A 24808-nucleotide genomic window follows, 5' to 3' on the forward strand; every position below is an offset into this window, starting at 1 on the left:
TTTTTATAATGAGAAACTAACCCAGCATGACTAGTTTAATGCTTTATTTAAAGTGTAAATAAGTGTGTGTGTACATGTATTCAAGGAAAATAAAGTTACATCACATGACATATGAACCCAAGATGAATACAAAAAGTACATTTAAGTTTTTTACCTTTTACCCTAACATGACACTCTTTTTACCATAACGTGACCCTAAACATTTGCATGTTTCTTTGTCTGTACAGATGTGCCAGTGTTTCACAGCAGTACATTAGAGAGGAGAGTGCCTGTGCAGTCGCTCCCGCAGCAGAGCCTTCCGCCGCCACCGCTCCCAGCACAGGACGTGGACAGCGAGATGGTGGAGATACTCATCTGATCACACACACATTGATAATGAAACAACTCTAAGCAGGTGCAGGAATCCATGCACTTCTCTTCTCTCCGTTACTTTCAGATCAAGATTGTCAGGATGCTTAGGAATGCATTCAAATCTGCGAATAATACAACGTCATTTACAATCAAGACTTTTTTGTACAGTATTGTCTGGTGGTCTTTTTTCCCCCTCTAGACCCTCGGACCAAATATATTGGAATAATTTCTTTTTTTACATTTATTGCACTACTTTGTGTTTGTTTTTACATATTTCTTTTGGGTATGCAATTGTTTTGTTGTGTATATGTAATAATACAAATGTGGCACTTGAGTATCAAGCGATATGGTGACTAGCCGAACAGTTGTTACGTGTAAATACTGAATCAGAATACTGTAAAACTGAATGTCGTAGGGCCTTTTGTATTCTAGGACGCATTGTCTGTACAGCACGTACTGTACGGTTCACCTCGCACTGTTGAAGAGCAATGGACCAACAAGCGTTTACCTGTCCACAAGCTCATGTATCCGTATGTGAAAGTATGAGTGACCCAACTGGTTTTGGGTTTGTCTGTGTGAGAGTCTGTAGTTTTCCAATCAGAACTGAGGTCCATCATTCCAGTAGAGCTACAGCAGCCACAACGTGCTTTGAGTGAGAGGTACCACACTTAGCGTGTGGTGGTAGCCATGGGTCCTGGATTTCCCGGTCTGTCCTTTCACCGTTTGCAAAGCCTCCAAATCTGTTGTTTCAATGTGATAGTAAATCCTTGTTTTATTTTGTAGATAACAAATTAGCTTTTTTTCCAGTCTCGTGATTGCAAGACAGACATTTAGCTCTTGACCAAAGGAATCCGTAAAAAAAAAAAAAAGACATTATACGCAAATAAAGCAGGGCCAAGCAACGATCCTCATTATTTAGAGGGTCTAACGTAATTCAGGATTCTCAGGTGCTTATACACACATATGATAGTCTCAAAGATGTCTTGCAGTGTGTTACCTGGGGTTTTTGTCATTTCTGAATTAATAAACATTCAAACGCAAGGTCATCGTGTCAAAGAACTCAAAATTTAAGATTAATGATTCTAGATGTTCAAAATTTTAGTATTTTGTATTCATATTTACAATACCATTCAAAAGTTTGGGATTGGTAAGATTTTTAGTTTGTCTTATGCTCACCGAGTCTACATATGTTTGATCAAAACAATTTAAAATAACTGCTTTCTATATCTTTAATAAATTTGATGTAGTTTAATCCTGTGATGGCAAAGCCGAATTCTCATCAGCCGTCACATGATCCTTTAGAAATCATTCTAATTTGTCGATTTGGTCCTTAAGAAACATTTTTTATATAAATGTTGAACACAGATGTGCTGCTTAACATTTCTTTTGTATAATATGTTCGGAATATTTATTTCTGCTAGATAAAAGTACAAAAAAAATAAAAATCTTACTAACCCTAAACTTTTGAACCGTTAAACTTGGCACTAAGCACATTTTGCCCCCTGTAGGACACACAAATCATTACAGTATAAAACCCATTCCTCTTATGGGGTCAGCATGGTGCAGGAAATGCCATGTGACTAATGTGGAGCCATTATGTGATGATTCGAAAATACAGAGCTAAAGAAAGAAGGTGCAACATAGCCGTTTCATAGTTTTTGGTTAAGAGACAAGCACATAAAATTCCAATAGAATCAAACCTGATTTTTATTTTTTTTGGAAACATGGACCAAATTCATTTGCAAGTAATCAAGTATTTGAGCAGTCAGTCTCAGTTCAGCACATTGTGTGCGTCGGTACTTGACATTTTGTACACAATCAGTCTTTTCTCATTTGCTTGAGAGATAGAAGCTAGTTATTTTTCGTCCTTCCTGTCTTTCTTTTTTGGATAAAATCTGAAAGAAACATTTCCAGCATTGTTAGATCACCCATTGTCAATGCTCAACAGCTGTGTATTTAGGACAGTTTCAGCAAGTTTGAAGAGCACTAATCTAATTTGGGCACAAACTAAGACAATGGACCAAAGAGTGGACTGAGCCAAAGGTGGAACAAAATACTGATAAACAAGCTCATTACATTTCAAATACAGTTCCCTGAATGCAAACCGATACTGTCCCTATTACAATGCTTTAAACTAGTCTACATACAGAAAAAACCCTCAAGAGTTTAACTGTATTGGTCAAGATTTCATTACCACATTTATCAGTTTGTTCCACCTGAAGCCTCAGTCTTATCTAAACTAATCTTGATGGTCTTGCTACATTTGATACTGTATAGTCTGAGTTTCTAAAGAAGAATGTGTCGGTCCATCTCAGGACGAATTACGAGAATGTGTTTTTGTATTATTTTGTATAGTATGTATCCTTGTGTCCCAATTAATGGGCATTTTATGTTTAGTTTTTTTTCCTCACGAGGAATGTTTTCACGTTCATTTCACTAGTATGTCACTCTAGCTGCTGCTTGACAATGTTATTACTGTGCAATGATGATTAATTTGAATTAAGTTGTATTCCTGTTCATCATATCTTATCTCATGCAGATTTTGTATAAGGCTTTGCATTTTTCATTTGGTTTATAGTCTAAAGCGTTTCAATAACTTTTTCCTTAATTTAATTTTTTAATAAACTGATCCATTTGCAGTGTTTAGTTGTTCTTTGTCAGGCATCATGTGAATGAACATTTTGCTAATTTAATGTTGACATTGAGAGAACGAGGCATCTGAGACTAATTACAATTTTTATTATTTTAAATATTCATCATACATCAGGCTGGGAAAATTAGTTAAAACGGATGAAGGCTATTCAAATGCCTAACTGAAGAAAAAAAAAAAAAAAAAAGCAAACAAATATTCACATTTACACTTTCATAAATACTTGTAAAGGTTTGTAAAGCATGCATTTACATAATTTGCAGAATAAATCAAATACAAAAAACTAGCTACTAGTCTGATCAAAACAGCCAGAGGGACTGCATTCCTGAATGACATTAGTGAAACTCACAAGGAGAAAAACATGCCCGAGTTCCTCAAATCACTTGTAACTATCGTGATCATGTGATGTGACGCATCCGAGTGAAAGGTTCGGAGATTAATGCCTCATGCTGATGACAGTCTTCTATAAGAGTGGTTTCTAAACCATCCATTTACCATAATTTCGATGAAAACAGTAAATCTTTATAGAAATATGTGCAGTTCTGTACTTCCCAGTAAAGCGCTCCGCTGCTCTTGTAGTGCTGTCAGTTTAGTGAGGTGTCATCTGCGCATCCACAGCCAGCCGTTGATCAGACAGGCGGACAGTAACAGAGAGAACAGCACCAGCTCCGTCTGTCTGTGCTCTGCGTTCTGTCTCTCCAGCCCTGCTATCCTCCTGCTCATCTTCACCACCTGAACCAGTCAAATCAATGTCATCCACACTATACATACTGTCTACTGTTATTAATATATTTTTGAAAGAAGTCTCATGCTCACTAAGGCTGCATTTTGTTGATAAAAAATATAGTAAAGACAGTAATGTTGTAAAATATGATTACAATTTAAACTAAATGGTTTTGAATATATTTTAAAATGTCATTTATTGCTGTGACTGTAAAGCTGAATTTTCCGCAGCATTATTCCAGTCTTCAGTGTCACATGATCCTCCAGAAATCATTCTAATATTCTGATTTGCTGCTCAATTATGAACAATGGTTCTCATCAAAATTGAAAATGTTTTTGCTACTTAATATATTTATTGAGTAAACAGTCATACATTTTTTTCAGGATTCTTTGTACTTTCACAGAAAAAAAAAGAAGTGTTAACTGTACATGTCTTTACTGCCACTTTTGAACAGTTTGTGTATAAAATAACTTTTTTTTTTAAGATACTAGATTTAGGTTAGTTACCAAAAAAGCCAATCAACCAATATTTTAAGGAGAAAAAAGATCCAAAAATTATTATTATTATTTTTAAACCAAACATGATTTTATTAATAATTTGGCAACATTACAAACTCCCAACTAAGAAAATCACTGTTGACCAAAAGCTAATTGTCTAAACACAGACAGAAATATCACCATGTCAATTAATAGCAGTCAATATTTTAGTTGGATTTTTTTTTTACTTTAACTATACTTTAACTAAAATATACGTAACAATTAGTCCCTGTAACATTGAGTGTATACATACAAACCACATGTAAAAACATTGTAATATATTGTGTTAGGTGCATACAAGACTGCACAATAGAAAAAAATCTGAGCATGAATGAGGGCATTGTTTCTCAGTGAAATCTGAACTTGTGGTCTGTGTGAAGCTCCAGTGCTCACCTGTCTGCGGAGCACCATGAGCTCGACAGCAGTACCTGTGTCCTCTTCAGGACTGAGCCAGAACTCCTGTGAGGCACTGTGGGACAAAAATAGATGTTAACAAAAGCCTCAACATCTTTCCACTGAAACATACATAGCCTTACATCACTGACTGATTTACTTAATTCAACGGGCTTCCAACACAATCTGTTATGTTAAAAACCTTACATTAACAACTAAACAGGAAGTGTTTGCTTGCTCTTAGATCGCCGTACAGCAGCATTCCATTATTGTATGCATGGAAATTGCATGAGCCACTGTCACCTTGTCCTGCTTTGATCAGGTTGAACCTCCACAGCCTGAGAGGGATGGTTTTCTGGGTAACCAAACCTTAAAACACAAGAGAGACACCAGGGACCACAGCAGTCCACAATGAACATGATTTTGTGAACAATTCCATTCAAAATGAGAAGAAAGGGGGAACTAAAAGCTCAAAGCTCAGTTTTAGAATGCTTAAGGTTCTTGTTAGTTGCTCAGGTAAAGCAATAGCAGTGAATTCAATCAAAGCCCAAAGCTCTGATGTGAATTTGCAGGCATGAAAGGTGCACCAGCTCGAAGATCCTGACAGGAAGCCTAGTCTGAGGCAGCTCCATCAGAAACAAGCAAACTAAACAGGGATTCAAAGGTCAGACCAAACAGCTGAATTTCCCAGGTTAGTTAGAGCCCACAACCGCAGGAAGGGGACAAGCAGGGCGTGTAGGATGATCCGTGTCACCTGGAGGAGTATTTTTTGGTGACGGTCTGGAGGAGTTTCTGAGACGCCTGCTGGCCCAGCTCCTTGGCGGCCTGCAGCATGCTCTGTGGGGACAGCAGGTTGGGTGGGATGGAGGGGAGTCCCGGGGGTGGGGATGGGTCTGCATGCATGACAGGTGGACGTCCAATACTGCGGCTATTGCGGACAGGGTGGGAGAGTACGGACATAGAGGAGCACCGCTGTTATTTAAAGACTGATACTAAGACTCACACTAGCTGTATCACACAAACCTGACACGCTTCATTTGAATGGGTTTGTTTAAATAATAAATGTCTCATCAGATAAATGAGTCTGGTAAATAAGCTTCTCATTTAGCACAGGAGGAGGTGAACTGACCAAATGCAACAACCAATCTCTCCTGCCCTCTAGAGGCTGTTTAGTGGTAGTGAGACATGTATATAAAGGCTATAAAATGTATACATAATGTAATTCTCTGGGAAAATATCTGGAAAATTTTGTATTAGGGTAGCTGACAATGAAATACATTTTGAATCTAAATTTAAAACAATATTTTACAATCATGCCACTTTTATAAGCTCATTAACAAAGAGACTAATAGTTGTACTTTTTGTATCTGTCACACCTGGACCATTTAAAAATGAACAAGAAAAGGCTAAAATTGTGATTAAAAACTTTGAACCTGTTGATCAGTTACAGGACCTAAAATATACACTTTTGCTCATACAATTTAACTTAGAATCTTGGTGTTGAGAATAAAAGACTATGTAGGATAGTATCAACCACCAATTTGTAAATTAATGTATTATGTACACTGTATTCATGTAATCCAAAATATGTTTTAAGGATATACACCAATATACATATTGAAAAATGTACAGTGCAAAATTTTTTCTTCTTTATATTTTCAAATAAAATATAAAAGATATGTATATTTGACAGCAGGGGCATTTGTTACAAAACACAAAAGAATCCTGCAAAAAAATGATTAAAAAATTGTAAGCAGCAAAAAAACTGTTGTCAACACTGATAATGCTGAACCATTATTAATAACTGAAAACAAAGAAAAAAATAATAACGGAGCTCAAAGTCATATAAGAATGATTTCTAAAGGTTCATGTGGCAATAATAACTGCTAAGAATCCAGCTTAGTCATTACAGTAAAAAAAAAATATATAAATTATAATTATATATATATAATATATTAGGGGTGTGCTCAAAATATCGATTCTTAGATACATACCGATATAATAAAAAAAGATACAGTATCGATATTCTAGCCCTTAGTATCGATACTCCGCCCAGCCATTAGGGGGCGCAGCGGCGCCCGCGAGTTTCAAAAAAACTCATGGAAAATGTTAAAGCAAGATGTAGCATTTAAGTGATTTCATAGTGAAATATGTTATGGCAGTACATGGTGTCACAAAAAAGAATTATAAGAAGATTTAATAAGAAGTTAAGAATAATAAGAAGAAGATTTTGTGCTTGTGTGAGCTCAGACTGTACCCTTGGAAAGTTAAATGTTGACTTGTGGTAATTTCCAGATTAATACAATTTGTGTACAATTAATCAGAGCACTTAAAGTTGCAAATATTTAAGCAAAATGCACTTTGTTATAATGCACTTTTGTCTTCAATAAATTGAAGAAAAATGCAGAGTTCTGTTTGTTGAGTAAATGTGTTCAGCATTAACTAATTGGCTCTGGCCCATGTATTTTTATTGAATCGTATCGAATCGTGTCACATTGTATCAAATCGTATCGAGACAGCTCTGTATCGAGGTACGTATCGAATCGTGACCTGTGTATCGAGGTATGTATCGTATCGCCAGGTTCTCCAAGGTATACAGCCCTATAATATATATATATATATATATATATTTATTGTACTATACATATATGTAGTACAGTAAATATACGGGGGGGGGGGGGGGTTATTTGATCCCCTCAGTTTGTTACCTGTATAAAAGACAACAGAAGCAATCAATCAATCAGATTCCAAACTCTCCACCACGGCCAAGACCAAAGAGTCAAGTCAAGTCACCTTTATTTATTTAGCGCTTTTAACAATACAGATTGTGTCAAAGCACTTAATAGTATCAAATTGGAGGATAGAGTGTCAGTAGTGTATAATAATAAGATTAAACACTCAATCTTCAGTTAAAGGCATTTCATTATTGAATTCAGTGATGAAATCGTCTAGCTCAGTTTAGTTTAAATGGTATCTGTGAAATCAAATTGACGATAATCACTAAAGAGAGCTGTCCAAGGATGTCAGGGACAAGATTGTAGCCCTACACAAGGCTGGAATGGGCTACAAGACCATCGTCAAGCAGCTTGGTGAGAAGGTGACAACAGTTGGTGCGATTATTCGCAAATGGAAGAAACACAAAACTGTCAATTTCCCTCGGACTGCGGCTCCATGCAAGATCTCACCTCGTGGAGTTTCAGTGATCATGAGAACGGTGAGGAATCAGCCTAGAACTACACGGGAGGATCTTGTCAATGATCTCAGGGCAGCTGGGACCATAGTCACCAAGAAAACAATTGGTAACACACTACGCCGTGAAGGACTGAAATCCTGCAGCGCCCGCAAGGTCCCCCTGCTCAAGAAAGCACATGTACAGGCCTTCTGAAGCTTGCCAATGATTCCGTGGAGAACTGGATGAAAGTGTTGTGGTCAGATGAGACCAATATGGAGCTCTTTGGCATCAACTCAACTCAACGTGTTTGGAGGAGGAGGAATGCTGCCTATGACCGCAAGAACACCATCCCAACCGTCAAACATGGAGGTGGAAACATTGTGCTTTGGGGGTGTTTTTCTGCTAAGGGGACAGGACAACTGCACCGCATCAAAGGGACAATGGACGGGGCCATTCCAGCATGACAATGACCCAAAACACACGGCCAAGGCAACAAAGGAGTGGCTCAAGAAGAAGCACATTAAGGTCCTGGAGTGGCCTAGCCAGTCTCCAGACCTTAATCCCATAGAAAATCTGTGGAGGGAGCTGAAGGTTTGAGTTGCCAAACGTCAGCCTCGAAACCTTAATGACTTGGAGATGATCTGCAGAGAGGGGTAAGACAAAATCCCTCCTGAGATGTGTGCAAACATTGGCCAGCTACAAGAAACGTCTGACCTCTGTGATTGCCAAAAAGGGTTTTGCCACCAAGTACTAAGTCATGTTTTGTGAGGGGGTCAAATACTTATTTGACTCAAGACGCAAATCAATTTATAACTTCTTTGAAATGCGTTCTTCTGGATTTTTTTGTTTTGTTATTCTGTCTCTCACTGTTCAAATAAGCCTACCATTAAAGTTATAGACGGATTATTTCTTTGTCAGTGGGCAAACGTACAAAATCAGCAGGGGATCAAATATTTTTTCCCCCACTGTATATATTGTGTACTATTCTGGTCATTAATATTTGTCAGCTTCTTCATATATTTATAAATGACAGAGCATTATAACTATAATAATATGATTCCCACAAAGTGCTTCAGCACTCAAGCAAACAGTGAACTGGACTTACAGAGACTGAGAGTGGAGTGTTTGTCTGGAGTGTGTGGGGGTTCCAGGTGGGGTTCGACCAAAGGCCTGGTCACTGTAAGACCTTCGCAGTGGACTCTGTGACACATTACAAGCAATATCATGAACTGGAATGAATCCATTTATGACCCTTACTGACATTTATATACATTTTTTAAATAGCTCAAGTCATCCAATAACCTTTTTACACCTTTCTATTATTAATGTAATATAAACTTTTCTCTACACATCACATAAAAACAAAACAAATTGTGATTGGACACTTCACGCCCCAATTTATGTCGCTTTTGCCACTTAGTCAAGGGTTTGGTTATGTGAGACTACCTGGACAGGCTCTCTCATGAACGCCTGCCTGTCCCAGGACCCGTGATGCAGGTCCCACATTGATGAAGGGTGTTTAGTGAAGAGAGATCGTGGACTCAGATCAGGAGCATCTGATGAAAAACGTAAAAGATTTAAGAAAAATAATTTTGGAAAAATATACACTAATTGTAATTATTATTATTATGTTTTTGAAAGCAGTAGCTTATGCTCAGGAATCTTGCATTTATCAGAGCAAAAACACAATGAAAGCAGTAATGTTGTGAAATATTAGTACAATTTAAGAGTTGTCAATTTAAGTATTTTTTTATATATTTTATTATTAATATATTTTAAAATGTAATTTACTCCTGTGATGGCTATTAAAAATTCAGCTTTGCTATTACTCTAGTCTTCAATGTCATATATTTCAGAATTCATTCTAATATGCTGATTTGGTGGCTCAATTATAATTGGTGTACAATTACTTATAATGGTTCTTCTTATAATCAATGTTGAAAAGAGTTTCTGCTTTGAATATTTTTGTGGAAACTGTGATACTTTTTTCAGGATTCATTGATGACGGTTCAATGAACAACATTTATTTCATATAGAAATCTTTTTTAATGTCATAAATGTCTTTAATTTCACATCACTGTTTTTACAGTATTTTTGATCAAATAAATCAACTACACATTCATATGTGTGACCCTGGACCACAAAACCAGTCATAAGCGTCCAGTTTTTGAAACTGAGATTTATACATCTGAAAGCTTTCCATTGATGTATGGTTTGTTAGAATAGGACAATATTTGCCTGAGATACAACTATTTGAATATCTGGAATCTGAGGGTGTAAAAAAATTAAAAATATTGAGAAAATCCTTAGCAATGCATATTACTAATCAAAAATAAAGTTTTGATATTTATGGTAGAAAATATTTACTAAATATCTTCATGATCTTTACTTAATATGCTAATGACTTTTGGCATAAAAGAAAAATCGATCATTTTGACCTATACAATGTATTGTTGGCTATTGCTACAAATATACTGTGCTACTTACGACTGGTTTTGTGGTCCAGGGTCACATATCTGACCTGTAACTCATTACTGAAAATAGAACTATGACCAATATGCAGTCTACCTGTTAAGGCCAGTCTGTCTGGGATGTGCATGCTGTAGGCAGCAGGTAGCTCTTCACGTCTTTGGTCTGCAGGCTCGTGCGCGTGAGGCGATGGACCGACCCTCAGCCGCTCGGGCACGCGCATCCTCTGGCTTATGACCTCGGTGAAGTAGGGGTCACGCTCGCGCATCGGAGGACCATCACCAAAATACCCAGGAGAAGCCATAACCAGCCTAATGCCAATAAAGGGAATTAGAACTGACCGCATGGCACAACATCAAATGTTAAGCTGCGTTACGTGAACAAAACAAGCACAAGGACTGAAATAGATTACAAAATAAAGTGATGGTAAGCAATTTGTTGCTTGTAATTATCTATTCAAAGTGAGCGGTCATGTGTGTTCAGATAGAGGTCAGCCATAAAGACTGTTCCCTTATGACCTATAGTCTCCTAGACAGACGTCAATACTAAGCAGTTTAACATTTCTATACAGCAACACACTGTTAAACAGACACCTGTTGATTACAGCTCGCGGGGCTAAATTTGTCAACTCATAACGTTACATGGTAATGTCCACGGCTTGAACTAAGCGGTTTGGTTTCGTTTCTCCACTCAGACCTTCAAATATCTCCTAGCGATACAATAGCAAACAGTAAACAGAGCGTTTAAGTGTTTTTGGCTTACTAAAAACACTTCTTTAAACTTCCAACAAGCCGTTATACTATACCCACCTTCATGCAGTTCACGTCGACTGACGTACGTGACGTCATATGACTGCGAGCAAATGTGGGCGTGGCATGCGTTTTCTCTCAGTAAGATAAAAAGTAAAGCTATTGTAAATTTAATTTTAGAGCAATTGCGACTTTTAAAAATACTAAGCATCAAATTTTCCTTCTAAATATAGCAATTTACTTAATATATCCTGTGAGTGTGACAGCTAGCAAATTCATGTTCTTTGTCAAAAAAATAAACAGACATAGGCTATATAGAGTGTTTTCGTTCTTTAATTAATAGACTATTATTCAAGAACATCGGTGCTTTCACAAAAAGGAAATTGGCACTTGGAACATTCAGTTAACAGTGTGATCTCAGGGAAAGGAAAACATTTCTCAGAAGTAACATACATGTGAAATGTTGTTTTATCTCCCTTTATTTAACAAATACAGGTGTCCATAAATCCACATTTCTGAGCAAAATGTAAACATGTAGTTTTTCTAACAGGGTTATTAAACATTAAAAAAATATTTCAGCTTGTTAATGCACTAAAATAAACAAAACTAAAACCTATATTGAGTGTACTATAAAACCATGCAGACATATTAAAAAAATAATAAGGCTAAATGACAAAAACGCTAAATTATTAAAATGGAAAACTAATTTAAAATATGAACAAACTATAATAGTACGTCAGTGATACTAAAATAAGTTCTCTAATCACAACTCTTCCATTAAGCAAATATGATATGTACTGTAAATGTAAATTTAATGAACCGATTCACATATGATGTTTGTGACAGAACAGGAACAACATCATTTTTCAAAACATATCAATCTCATTGGAAGCTCTGTTAAGATCCATGTGAGACAAATCTTTAAAGAAAGGCTATATTGATTTGTTATGGAAGACTCTATAGAGACTTCTGGCTGTTTTTAAAGTCAGTGGTCTATTAAACACAATTAACGCCTAATAAAGAGCTATTAACAATAATTTTCTTTGGGTGAGATACTTCATTGATAGTTCACTTTTAACAAGTCTGTGTGGCAAAACACAAAGCGCTCAACATCAATAAAACTGAGCTCACAGAGCTGTAATCATTTTTTTCCTAATTATATTCAAGCTTAAACATGAAGAAATATTTCTGAAGCAAAATAAAAATAAAACTGGATTCATGCATCAGTTTACTATTTACGCAACTGACATTCATGTGCAACTGATTATATGCAATGTATATTCCCACTAAATGGATATTTGAGTATATCATATCCATTTGGTATAGAAATTGTCATGAAATGAAGGAAATTTGATATGAGACATACACAAATGTACAATTATGTCATAATTATGAATTACCAGTGCTTATGTTCATAAAATGTGTTTACATTTAAATGCAAAATTGTTGTAACCAGCACAAACAGATCTAAGATAATTAGAGCAAAGGTGGAAAATATATATATAAATGGGAAAAGAAAAAAAAAACATATCATGAATGATAAAAAAATCATGCAATTTGGCTTGAAGAACAACAATGATGTATTATATTTTGGTTTAGGATATAACACATATTTAGCATATAAACCAAAGCCTGTGGCTTCTGTGGCACATTCTTACTAGCACAAACGCTAGACAGGAACATGAGTGCTGGCAACAGGCATAGATATGAACACATATACAACACACTATTCTCTGACACATTTCTTCACGCACACAGTTCTCTCTTGGTCTAAAATAAACACAAAGATAAACCACACTTGAAATTATCTTCAGCTCTTGCTACCTCTGACATGATGTTGTTACAATAGAAACCTGTTGCTTTATGTGGCATTGTGACATTCAGCCATAACTTACAACTCTTAACGCTCATCATCTGCTATAGTGAGTTGTCTATGCTATTCTCTTATCAGTCTTTCAACAGCAACCAAGCCTGAAACTGATCTGCAGTCCGTGCCAGCCTTTATCAAAGCCGTCTACTGAGCTGGGTGCTCCATCAGAGCAAAAGACAGTCTGTCAGGGCATTGTGGGATTGATTGTTGCGGCTGGAGTAAGAGGCCCAAGAGACCTGAGTCGAGCCCCAAGCCAAGTAAGCAGTTTGCAATTCCTTCATTTTCAATGAGCAGAAGCAAGGTCAAACCCCACTTCCCCAGTGCATCTTTCAAATACTGTGCTTGTATATATATTCGATCTGTTCGATCTACTGTTTGGATGAAAGCGTTTGGTCATGTTACAGTTCTAACTTTTTTTGCATTAGCATTTTATAATACAGTGATTTCAGCACAACTATATTAAGGCTTTATTAATTTTAGTGCTTTGCCCAACAACCCACTGACGCCTTGCAATGTCACTTTTACATTTATATTGGATTGATACAGCGATATTCCCATCACAGCGCTAAAGTCTGGTCACATTTGCGAAATTTTGTGGTCAAAGCGGCTAATTTGAGTGAACGATGTGAAATCTGCTTAAGGAAATCTTACGCCCTCAGCGCAAATAACTGCATTTCATTGATCCTTGATCAGTCGAATATCCCAGTCGCTCAAAAGTTGGCAGTGTGAGAGATTATTTACACATTTACTACAATGGCAGCAGTTCATTGGCTTAAACCTGAGCTGGAAAACATGATTCAGCTGCATGTAATAGATGGGCAGTTTGGTTGACTAGTTAGAGCACAAGCCGTATACACAGAGAGATAGTGATGAGGAGGGAAACAAGGTGAGAACAAGCAGCATTATAGTACAGTATAGCACCTGGTGAAGTCAAAAGCCACAGAAAGTTTTGTACAAATTCACACAGTTTTTACGCTATTATTAAAAAAGGGTAATAAAACACATTGTAAACAGTTTGAGAACAACGGGGAGAACAACAAAACAAGAAAATCGAGGGCCTGGAATGTTGTATTACCCAATGATTGGGCCCCAAACAGGTTTTTTTATGTGTGAGTTTTTGTGCATTTGTGTTTTGGGAGAGAGTGATTGTGTGTGCACAGCGTTACAGGTAAAATCTCTCAATAACCGTAAAATCACAAGCAACATGAGTAGACGATTTGATTGACTATCCTTACATGTTTCTAAGGCCTAGCTCCACATGAAACAAACGCATTACATTCTGTGTACATTTCTGTGTGTCTATAAACAATCGAATTGTGTGCATACCTGTGAGTGCATTTTCCATACAACGGTCTTTAATTTTACAGATATGTGATTTAGATGTTGTGTGTTGCATTTGTTTTGTCCCCATCAGTGTTACAATTTACATGTAAGAGTGTATTACTAATTCTAAGGACGTTGGCATGGATCAGAGATACCGCTGGTATAAGGTTTCACAGGAATTAGTATATGTGGTGAAATCATGACTTTATGAACACAAGAAAGGACAGCACGCACACACTATAAATATTCAGTGTGTCTGAACATTTCTACGATACACCAATTAGATTTGGCACATCATCGTGTTTTCCCGCATGAACGCTCCTTTCGATTCCTAGCAGGCTCCGAAGCTTGATGCCTGATGCGATTACTATGCAGCGCACAACTTGGCAACTCTCGGTGAGGGATATATCTCTTCTTTACTTACTTCTATAATTTTTCTTTCTGAAGGGCAGCCACTGCCGCCATGGGTTGTGGTGTGAGAGGTCGAAGGAGGAGTGAAAAGGTACATGGAAATGGTGAGAAGGTTGCATGAGTGTGAAGGCAGGAGGACCCTTTGCGACTTGAAAAACAACCACGTTTACCAGTGCAGCCCACAAACCGATCAACGACACAAGGAGACCGTCACATACATAGCCTGCACACTCTGTTCAGAGTGAGAGCCACATCAGGATGAGTGCTTGGGAACCAGTGCATCCCTAATGTTTGGTTATAGCTATATGTGTCCTCTTTTATGAAAGCTCTCACTTTTCTAGCACTATCTCCTCATATTTGGGTGGAGGATCACTGTAAGGGGCTGTCGTCTCATCGCTGCTGCTCTCTAAGTGTCCCGTAACCTCCTCGTAGGATGGCGGTGGGGTCGCCCCGGACAGGTGGGAAGCCACGGACAAAGACGAATCTTGTACATACAGGGAGCGATTGTTCTGAGAGTGGCTGGTGTGATGATGGGCGTCTGTGATGATGGGCGTGACCGAAGCCCCGCCCCTCTCGCCACTGCTGACCACCACGCTGGGCCTGTCATTGGCATGAGAGTTCTCTGAATGCAAGGGAGGGTCACGGTGCACCAGGATGCGCGGGAGGCTGCGGGCGTTCCGGTTAGCCAGATAGCGGTTCTGGGTGTAGGCCGGACGCCGGCGCGTGGCCTTCTGCAGTTGACAGCGCCAGATGAGGAAGAGCGCAATGATGATGAGAAGAGCCACGCCCAGTAGAGGCACCACCATGTACACAGTGTCTGGGCGCTCTGAGCGGGAATCAGCATTGCTGTTCACTGTGTAGATGCTGCGGTTTTTCCAGAACTCCATCTATGAATGAAGTGATAAATGATATAAGCCACTTGCACACATGAAACTGTTAAATTGCAGTGGCCTTCTGTGTTTTATACTTCTTGCTAGCATTCACACACCACCACCATAACACCATTCCACAGTTTTGCCATCTTTTCCACCAATGTTATTTTTACTTTTTTTATTTTCTGCTGTTAAATCTTTTTAAAATAATGTTAAAATAATGCTAGATGGCTTCACCAAAAGCATATACCATCAATTAACAACCTTGAAAATCATACTCGGTCTCTCTTTACCAGTTTGCCTATCGAGGAAATTGATTTTAGATTTAGAGGATTTTTATTTCTAAAACCCAACTGCACTCTATTTTAGTCTTAATAATTTTAAATCAGTTAGTATACTTGTTTACCAAGGAGACAACAGTGTCAATAAAAATGTGTGTGAAAAAAACTAAGATATCACTAAAGCTGTAATTCAGTAAAATTATGAACATAAACTATATTAATATTAATAAATTGTGTATATTTAGGATACATAAATGCTAGCTAAGCTAGTCATTAGGCCATTTTATTGTAAAAAAAAGTGTAAAATGTGATACACATTGCTTTTTTTCCACCACAGAATGCCATTAAACACAAAATGTAATTGACAATGTGATGGAAATGGACCTGAGATAAAAAAAAATGTCCAAGAAATTACAAAAATAAGTAATAATAGAGTTCATTTTCTAAAAGTCTACAGGGCCAAAAGTAACACCTAATAGAAACACCCTCTTATGAATTATAGATCTGTATGTCATGTTTGCCTGTCGGTAAAGCGTGTGGACTGTGGAGTAATTGCTTTCGTTCACAAGAACTTTGCAGCTGGCTCAAATTCTGTGACAGCAGATTTCTTACGTAAATGCATCCAAACCTGGCAAGTGCTTGTTCACACATATTGTTCACTCTAATAATACGGCACTGTTTCAGCAAATTGCTGAAACTGATTTGCTGGTATTTTGACAACCTCTCTAAAAGGAACAATCTGTATGTGTAAAGCAGTAGACTTGCATTAAAGGGGTCATGACATGAGAAATCAAATTTGCCTCGATCTGTTAGAATATAAGAGGTCTTTGTATCATTAAAACATCCTCCAAAATTCCATAGCTTAAAATGTCCTCCTCATTGTAAACAAAGCATTTATTTAATCAAGCTCCAAAAGCAGCCCGTTTTGGATCCGAGGGGCAAAGTGATGTTATCTGGGCGTAGTCGTGTGCATAAACACTGCCTCCAGAGCAAGGCATTAACAAATAGTCATCTTCTTACCATAGACCATGCCCACTGGAGTTCAGTCGCTTAACGACTTGACACGTAACACTCACGTTTGGGTTAAACAGCTCGTTCGCGTCTCTGTACAGATATCAGAAGGATCCCAGTGTAAGAAACAAGTGGATAGTTTATTTTTATTGGCATCCCAGATCATGTCAGGGGATTGGTCGGAACATTTTGTTTTGTAAATGAGGCACAGTGTCATGGAGAGTTCACAAACAAACATTTGTTGAAAGATGAAGCGGTACTATATCTGACTGCACCTGCATCACAATCCATAAGAAAATTATTTCATAATGCTTTGTTTGAAAATTACTGTTTTATTTTGATCATGTTGTCATAACGCAATAGCGAGGGGGCGTTGATACTGTTTCCTATGCGATGACGTTAGCCAATCATAACAGTGGCTGATTAGGATACGCCCCTTAAAAGCAGGTTGCTTCAGAGAGAGTTTCAGAATGAGGGTTGAAAATAATAATTTTTACACATATTTATTAGTTTTTTTGGGCAAAAACTTCATTAATATTGTAAGTAAACATCAAGGAACATATTAAAATAATTAAAAAATCCATGTCATCACCCCTTTAATATTAAATTGCATTGACAAACAAAAAGCAAACAAACACAGGAAATCTAATTTGTTTACATCTTTTGCTGATGAAGACAGGATTTACCGTTCGCTCCTTATTTTCAAACACTTCATTGGCCTCCTCAAAGCTGCAGCTCTCCTCGGAACACTCCCTCTCAATGTTGCCTGGCCGGAACTCCTCCAGGAAGCCATTAGCCCGTGGAAAACGTTTGAGGAGAGAGTTTGCATCCTTGCCATCTAGGAACGCTGAAAGATCGGAAGACATCTGTATGTTTTATTGGGGGCAAAGGTGTTTCTCTGTTTGTTCCTGTGAGTAATATACGTATGTTTGCCAGTTCATGCATTTGCCAATGGATTAGGCCTGTCATTTACTCAAAATGTTTTTTGTTATTTATTGCAATTACTGATAGAAAAATCTTTATTATTATTATTATTCTGATCATCATTTTCCATCCATTTATCACTCTGCATCTCAAAGTCAAAACAATAAAAAACTGAAGCATATTCACACAAAAATGTTCACCTATAACGCACATTTAGAAAATAGATAGGGTTATTTCATGCAGACTAAATTAATAGGCACCAATATCAATGCTGAAATGAGTGCAGCACATTTCAAGAAGGGCCTAAGGAACCCAAAGAGCTTTGACACATCATCTATTACATCAAGGTTTTATGTCATTTAACAAGGCGTGTCAAGAACTACTGCACTATTTTTAGATCAGACAGAAATATGAATGGACCCTATTCCAACTTCAACATTTTATGATGAAGTTGTTGAAAACTGGCCCTTACCTGCTGCCATACTACCACAAGAGAACTCAATCTGAAGTATTTTGACCTGTGGAGATGAAAAAATGCATTTAAAGGGTTGGAAAAAGTTTTCTTATGTGCACACTTGATGTTATTCATCATAATTAGCCATTTGTTTTTATCAAATGACAGACAAAACAACAAATGAACTGTGAGAATCAAATGTGAACTCCAGGCTATTGGCATACCTTAAATATTCTAAAATATTACATATAAAAAAAGACTGCAATCATGAAGCTGATATCTTTACTATATAAATCTATATAATCTCTTGCCCGTCTAAAATATGCTGATGGAGGAGGAGGAGGGGCGGGGGAGGAGGTTCCCATAGTAACGGAGAGGGTAGCTAGAGAGACGCGCGAGCTAAATTTATATCACTCGAGATCACTCCTTAACGAATTAATTTAATTCGCAAGTTACTATGGCTTTATCGCACACGAAAAATACCATTCCAACGCAATTTCAAGTTTAATGATGTCTAAAAACCGCATCGAATAAAAAAAATAACAGATAACACGAGTAAGAAAAATAAGACATACAACGCATACTTGAAATGCTAGATGCAAAGTGCAAGTGTTTTTAGAAAATATTGACAAAACAGCTTGATGTAGTTACATTTCCTACGGCAAATTGCTGTCTTAAAAGCGAATAAAATAATAAGTGGCACATATTCAGTTTTACTATAGCAGCTGACAGACTCCTCAGAGGGGCTCTCAGTTCGATTAAAGATGTATTTATAAACATAGCGACATTTTTAGTTGCCTACGAACAATACAAAATTATGTGTACATTTGTAACTTAGAGGGAGATGCAAAATAATAATAAAGCCTACCTTCCAGGCTGTTGCAATTGCTAGTCCATTCCATCCCTGTTTCCAGCTAGAGAGCACTCACAGCAGTCACGGATGCCGTTTGATTGACGTGCGGATGGACCAATAGGAGTCACGGATTCCCCCTGATTGTCCAATGAAATTTTACCGTTGATTTCGTACACGCAAAGTCATGCTTCTTGGGGAATGGGGAAAAATAAGCTGGGTAGTGTAGTCTGTCTGTGCACACGTATACACTTCTCCGACACAGTTTCTAGAAACCCTTGCATGTTTATGCCCAGACATTAATGTTTTATTCCTATCGTTATGGACGCGGAGTGCCATCAAGTGACATTTTAATTTGAGAAAGAGGATGAAAGAGTCAGGGGTCTCTCTCGATGCCACGCCTTGAGTTAAAAGACAGCATTACCCACAATGCTGAACCGCTCCTTTTTTAACTCTTTCTTGCCGATTTTTGTAAGCCACAAGGTTGCAAAACGACCTTAAAACTCACATTTAAATGTAGCAACCAAATTAAGCTGTACCATCCTAAATGTCTTAATAGTGGCCTACATTAACATGCATTTCTAGTAAATAAAACATGTTGGATAAATTAGACATAGCAAACTGCGTACTGAAGCTAATTTCTCTGGCATTCCCTGGCATTGTTATTTTATTTTTTTATTAATGCACTACTGTAATGGAGGAGTAGGCTAAGCGGTAGGCTTTCAGTCCAGGGACCATCGAGAACAGAGATATGAAGCAGGTATTCCCTGCTGCATATTATAGAAATTAAGCATTGCATTGTAACCATAGCCAACATATAATATTGAAGTAACATATTAATAAGTTTACATACTTTATGATGCTCACAAGCCATTAAAATAATCATTAATGAGTCATATACATTACATTTAGATGAACTTAGCTTACTTAGCTAAAGTGAACTTATTTATATATTTATTTACATAGGCCTATCCTATGTACAATAACCCATAGACACCCTGCAGTACCACCAAAGTCCCTCTAGGGGTCACAGACCCCCTGTTGAAAACCCCTGATGTAACTCTTGTTATGCTGTAATGTGTTTCTCAGTTTTAAACTCACTCTTTCTCTTCTGAAAAATAAGTGCACATAAGTGTATTAAATGCACACTTGTGTACATGCAATTGTAAAAGATCATTTTTAAATTAATTAAATAAAAGTTCCCAAGTGTACTTAAAGAGAGGGCACATTCATTAGTATATTTGGTAATGGTTTATTTTAAGGTGTCCTTGTTACACACGCTACATGTACTTACTATTATAATAATAAATTATGCATAATTACATGCAAGTAACCCGAAGCCAAACCCTAATCCTAACCCTAACCCTATAGTACATGTAGTTAATTAATATTACTCAGTACTTAAATGTATAATTACACTGTAACAAGGACACCTTAAAGTATAACCCTATTTCGCTACACACTTAAGTACACTTGTAGAAAGTGAAAATTATTTAATTACTATGTTTTAATAATCTTATGTTTTTTATTTTTGTTAACTAAAAAAAAACTAAAGCACTTATAAAGTACTTACAGTTAGTAAAAGTTAACTCAAAGTTAATACATTTTAAATGTACTAAACTGCATGCTTAGTACATTCGGGAGTACATTATGAAATTGCATGTACTATTATTTCTGTAATAATTGCTCATTTTTTAAATATGCTAACATGTCGTTCTTTTTCTCAAGGGTTTCATAGCAGTATACAATAACACTTTTATGGATTTTATGTACTGAACAAATATATATCTTAGAAGTGTTAGAGGCTTTCCATAGACAACATGTTCTGACTGTTCTGATCTTTTTCTGGCCCATTGGTAGGTGTAACCACTTTAATGTCCTCCAATAAGAAACTGCCTTTTCTCCTATTATAAAAGTAGCAAAGCTATCAAGTCAGGTCTCTGCTGACCTGTGACTTTAACAGAAAGAGTCCAATCTTGAAAATCCAACATTCTTAAGGGGACATTGTCATAGCAGACAGTGTCCTTTATCAAAGCTCCTTTGTTTGAAACCTGGACAAACAGCAGAACCCCTTCTAGTCAACAGATAGGCTCAGAGAACATCAAAGGACTCAAGTGAGTAGAAAAAAAGAGACTTATCAGAAGCACAAATCCCAAACAGACAAGGTTTGCACTCATTTAAATATAGATTTTATTTTAGATCAAAAGTACAAAAGTAAAAAAAATATGCCATAAATACATATATATACATAAAATGTACATAAATCATATTATTAAATTAGGGACGGGTAATAGAATACAAATATATTTTTATATACAAAAGAAGGTAAGAACCCTGAGATCGCTCTGAAACAACATTTCCCAATGTGGGATTGCATTTTCACTGTTTTTAACAGGAATTACTTTTATGCAGGACTTATCTGAATCTGCATTCATGTATTTGATGTTTCCTGCATAAAACAATCAGTAAAATCACTCTGGTTGTGCTCTAGATGCTCATAAGAAACACCATGTCCATGTACTGAATTATAGATGGCACAACTTCTCTAATAGAGCGCGATGTGGCATTATCCAGTGTTGATGTTAAATTTATGATCTTTTCCTCAGTGTATAGTCACCGTTGCAAAGAAGGATGAACATTCAGTTGTAACTAGTGAAGTGACTGTTAAGTTTAAGACACTCCTCAGCGTCGCTGTCATCATCTTCATCACAGCTGTCCTCCTCTTCCTCGCTGTCTGACTCATCGTAGAAGTTTATGGTGGCCTGAACCGGGAAATTTCTGAGCAGGGTCTCGCCATCGCTGAAGAGGTAGTCGTAGGATTTCGATCTGGGCCAATACAGTCTAAAGTATGAAGAAATAAATGGGTAAATACAAACTACGCAAATGCATTTTTTTTGCATGGTAAAATAAGCCTTATTTGGAACGGATTAGGGTTTTAGAGCCAAAATAAAAGCATGTTATAAAACAAAACCATTGTACAACAAAACCAAATTAAATGCTGACTGACCTGACAGGGTGCTGGAAAGACTGCATTTTGCCATCTGTTGTAGTGTTACTGGGCACTTCTGGCCTGGAGTAAGGCTGGAAAGAGTGAGAAAAGACGTGTAAGACCACATGCACGAAACACAATTCAAACAATGCTTCCTGTCCAGTGTTTATGAGGTGATATCACTGCCAGCTTCGTGGGTGTAAAACACCCTGGGCAGGATGCAAAAGCTGTGACATGGAGGGTGTCAGGCTAACGTGTTTGTGGGAAACTGGCTCCAACTCCCTTTCCCAAACCTAGAGGTGTCTGCTTAAATCTTGGCAAGTGATCGCTTGCTCTCTGAGAGCTGTTTTCCCCTACACCTCGTCTCTGGGCACAGACTCAGTGTTCACACTCAGACAGTGGTGCCATATGTCTAAGTGTCTCAGCGCTAGAGCTGCTCAATTTGCCTTTGCGTCACTGAATGGCTTGGTGTCAACGAAACACCTCCGCAGTCACACAATCTGCTGCCTAATGCTCACCACATGCCTGTCTGTCACTCTAAAGCTACCTGCTGCTCTAAAAAAAAAAAAAACCTGTATGCCATACAACAAATTGACATTTTCTGTGCTGTTAGGTTGAATTAACCCGCAGCCTAATAAATAGCACTACAGGAGTTCATAACTGTATCATGTGTTATCTGAGCTTAATAACATTCCTATAGCCAACAGATGGAAATTCTATTGAAATATCAGAACTGCAGTGGTGGAAAAAAAACTTACACAAGCCAACTTGGTTCTCCGGCGTTCAGTTTGTGCATCCTTTCTTGTCATGAGCCACGGTCTCCACAGGGAAGATGGGCTGTGGATCGAATGACAGGAATATTTTAGATGTGCATCAAACAGGTAAACCTCTAAATAAATAAAGAATAGAATAGAATAGAATAGAATAGAATAGAATAGAATAGAATAGAATAGAATAGAATGCTCACCTGCTAGACTGGATGTCAGTGTTCATTGTATTGGAAAGAGGAGCGGCAACGCACACGGAATTCATTTCTCTTTTTTTGCTGGGCGATATTCCCAAATAATCCTGTTTTGGAAGATCGCCGAGCGATGGACGCCTTGGATGAGTCGTTATCCTCCGGAGGGAAGCGAATGAATGAAGGAGAGTCGCTGTCGGGGTTTTTATGGAGCTGGAGCTGCAGGGGCGGGTCTGGAGGATGGTGCCGTCGCCAAATGATCTGAGGTTGTTTTAAGAGGGGGTTTGGTGCTGTTTGCCAAATGATGGGGATAGAGACTGCTATGGACATTTTGGTGTGAAGACTTCTCCAGTTGTATAAACAGTGCGCCCCAGCGTGAGGGTGAGAAATCTGGTACTGTGAGGTTTTTGCAACAACACGGAGGGGCAAACTTACACACCATCTGCGAGAAAGACGACGGGGGGCGACACAGGAGTGGAGCCATATATAATATAGGCTAGTTAGTTAGTTATAAGATTTCGAGGCTACATTAATTAGGTCTACGCAGGCGTGATCAAATCATAGGCAACATAAAACCCAAAACGTGTGCCCTATCCTTACTATAGGCTATAGGGAAATACAACGTTATTATTAATTCTCTGTAGGCTATATTAGTCTTTTTTTAGTTTTTTTTTTTAGACTTTAAGTTCTGTCTCCTGGATTCTTGTTAAAATTATGTAAATAAAATGAATCGATAAAAACATATTGAATTTTATTAGGTTTCTTTTACCCGTTTTTGATTTTGTACAGCAACCGACTGCAAAACCGAAATGTATTCTCTAAATTCTAATCTCTTTTTTTATTAGGCTATAATAATAAACACCATAGTAGCATGGGATACCTGTAAACTATTCTTTTAAAGGCATAACTACTCAACACAGACCTATAGGCTATTTTTTAGCTTAAGATTGTAACAGTTTGTTAACATTTAACGTCACTCTCTTTGCCTAATTAGCCAAAATGTTTAAAATCTTTATCTTAAAATATATTTTTAATGACGTAGGCCTAACCCTACTTTTATTTTGATTTTCTAATGGACCCGTCTCTGCTGTCTGTGGCTCCTTTAGTTATTGCCTTCAAAAACTGATCTTAAAACAGCTGTAAACTTGTAAGACTTGCAGGAGTCACCAGAAGCTTAAGAACTAAAGCCGATCCGCGGTCAGTTCGAGGGCGTCTCGCGCTGTTTGTCTAAAAGCACGCGCTCACGCTTCAGCCCGTTAAGAAGGGTGCAAAATATCTCACTAAGCGAATTTAATGAGGTCCTAATAGGGGCTTGATGGACTTCGACGCTCCATTTGGAGGAGCAAATTTGCTAGACTGCGTTACTCCGACCTCCTATAGCGCCAGCAAACTGACCCGAGTCAGGCAAAAGGCACAAATGTTCAACTCAAGATAACGGCGAGCAATTGCTTAAACATACAGTTGAGATAATAGATAATGCAATGAATCAATTAACGGTTGTGTTGTCGTTCACTTTAATTTAATTAGAAAACGATGTGACGGACAAACGTAGTCTTACAGATAGATGGGAAAGAGTTAATTTCCTCAAAGACATGAGATAGGCCTATGTAAAATAAACGAGTCTATTCTATAGGCCACAGATTAGACTAATTAAAGTAATTTAAAGGATCATAGCATAGATAGATAGACAGATCCTCTAAAGCACAGAGCAGCAGACAGTGAGGGTGGTATGTTGTTTATTCTGTTCATTTGGGAGTGTTCTGGCTTATGGGGGTCTGTCTAGTCCCAGTCTGTTTTAACATTTGCTGATCTCAGAGTCTT

General features: G+C 37.6%; 4 protein-coding genes across 12 annotated transcripts in view; 1 reads left to right on the plus strand and 3 right to left on the minus strand.

Moving 5' to 3' along the window:
• Window positions 1–3167, plus strand: part of LOC306862498 (angiomotin-like) — a 31544-nt gene extending 28377 nt beyond the window's left edge. For all 4 annotated transcript variants that reach the window (XM_079405321.1, XM_079405322.1, XM_079405320.1 and 1 more), the window contains one exon: window positions 228–3167. In XM_079405321.1, the coding sequence (XP_079261447.1) occupies window positions 228–358 (131 nt within the window). In that variant the 3' untranslated portion in view covers window positions 359–3167. The remainder of the gene's footprint in view (window positions 1–227) is intronic.
• LOC306862499 (mitochondrial fission factor homolog B-like) lies at window positions 3070–11145 on the minus strand. Of its 6 annotated transcripts, none has more exons than XM_079405323.1 (8): window positions 11105–11145; window positions 10395–10606; window positions 9273–9382; window positions 8932–9026; window positions 5409–5582; window positions 4958–5023; window positions 4655–4730; window positions 3070–3733 (listed from the first exon to the last, which is right to left on the minus strand). In XM_079405323.1, the coding sequence occupies exons 2-8, from the start codon at window positions 10597–10599 to the stop codon at window positions 3602–3604; spliced, it is 858 nt and encodes a 285-aa protein (XP_079261449.1). In that variant the 5' UTR covers window positions 10600–10606; window positions 11105–11145; the 3' UTR covers window positions 3070–3601. The 6 variants fall into 6 exon arrangements, with proteins under 6 accessions (XP_079261449.1, XP_079261450.1, XP_079261451.1 ...); XM_079405324.1 differs by having other exon boundaries at window positions 11058–11108; XM_079405325.1 differs by lacking the exon at window positions 5409–5582.
• Window positions 11146–11356: 211 nt separating this feature from the next.
• LOC306862501 (transmembrane gamma-carboxyglutamic acid protein 3-like) lies at window positions 11357–19395 on the minus strand. The gene is made up of 4 exons (XM_079405330.1): window positions 19059–19395; window positions 18209–18254; window positions 17499–17659; window positions 11357–15535 (listed from the first exon to the last, which is right to left on the minus strand). Exons 2-4 carry the CDS (start codon window positions 18216–18218, stop codon window positions 14978–14980), a joined length of 729 nt encoding a protein of 242 aa, XP_079261456.1. The 5' UTR covers window positions 18219–18254; window positions 19059–19395; the 3' UTR covers window positions 11357–14977.
• A 1814-nt stretch (window positions 19396–21209) lies between these two features.
• LOC306862481 (protein ripply1) lies at window positions 21210–22863 on the minus strand. Its single transcript, XM_079405297.1, has 3 exons — window positions 22788–22863; window positions 22048–22121; window positions 21210–21881 (listed from the first exon to the last, which is right to left on the minus strand). The coding sequence occupies exons 1-3, from the start codon at window positions 22836–22838 to the stop codon at window positions 21680–21682; spliced, it is 327 nt and encodes a 108-aa protein (XP_079261423.1). The 5' UTR covers window positions 22839–22863; the 3' UTR covers window positions 21210–21679.
• Window positions 22864–24808: the final 1945 nt, after the last annotated feature.

The sequence above is a fragment of the Barbus barbus genome, assembly GCF_936440315.1.
Source record: "Barbus barbus genome assembly, chromosome: 43".
Lineage (NCBI taxonomy): Eukaryota > Metazoa > Chordata > Actinopteri > Cypriniformes > Cyprinidae > Barbus > Barbus barbus.

What these genes read in the sequence shown, in the direction of transcription:
- LOC306862499 (XM_079405323.1), bottom strand. Translation starts at nt 10,599, where the DNA reads ATGGCTTCTCCTGGGTATTTTGGTGATGGTCCTCCGATGCGCGAGCGT. An exon ending in TCATGAGAGAGCCTGTCCAG is followed by an intron (nt 9,027 to 9,272) that starts GTAGTCTCACAT and finishes AATGTGTCACAG; the next exon opens with AGTCCACTGCGAAGGTCTTA. An exon ending in ACACTCCACTCTCAGTCTCT is followed by an intron (nt 5,583 to 8,931) that starts GTAAGTCCAGTT and finishes TGTCCGCAATAG; the next exon opens with CCGCAGTATTGGACGTCCAC.
- LOC306862501 (XM_079405330.1), bottom strand. An exon ending in TTGAAAATAAGGAGCGAACG is followed by an intron (nt 15,536 to 17,498) that starts GTAAATCCTGTC and finishes CTTCATTCATAG; the next exon opens with ATGGAGTTCTGGAAAAACCG.
- LOC306862481 (XM_079405297.1), bottom strand. Translation starts at nt 22,838, where the DNA reads ATGACAAGAAAGGATGCACAAACTGAACGCCGGAGAACCAAGTTGGCT. An exon ending in GGAGAACCAAGTTGGCTTGT is followed by an intron (nt 22,122 to 22,787) that starts GTAAGTTTTTTT and finishes CACTCTTTCCAG; the next exon opens with CCTTACTCCAGGCCAGAAGT. An exon ending in TCTTTCCAGCACCCTGTCAG is followed by an intron (nt 21,882 to 22,047) that starts GTCAGTCAGCAT and finishes TTCATACTTTAG; the next exon opens with ACTGTATTGGCCCAGATCGA.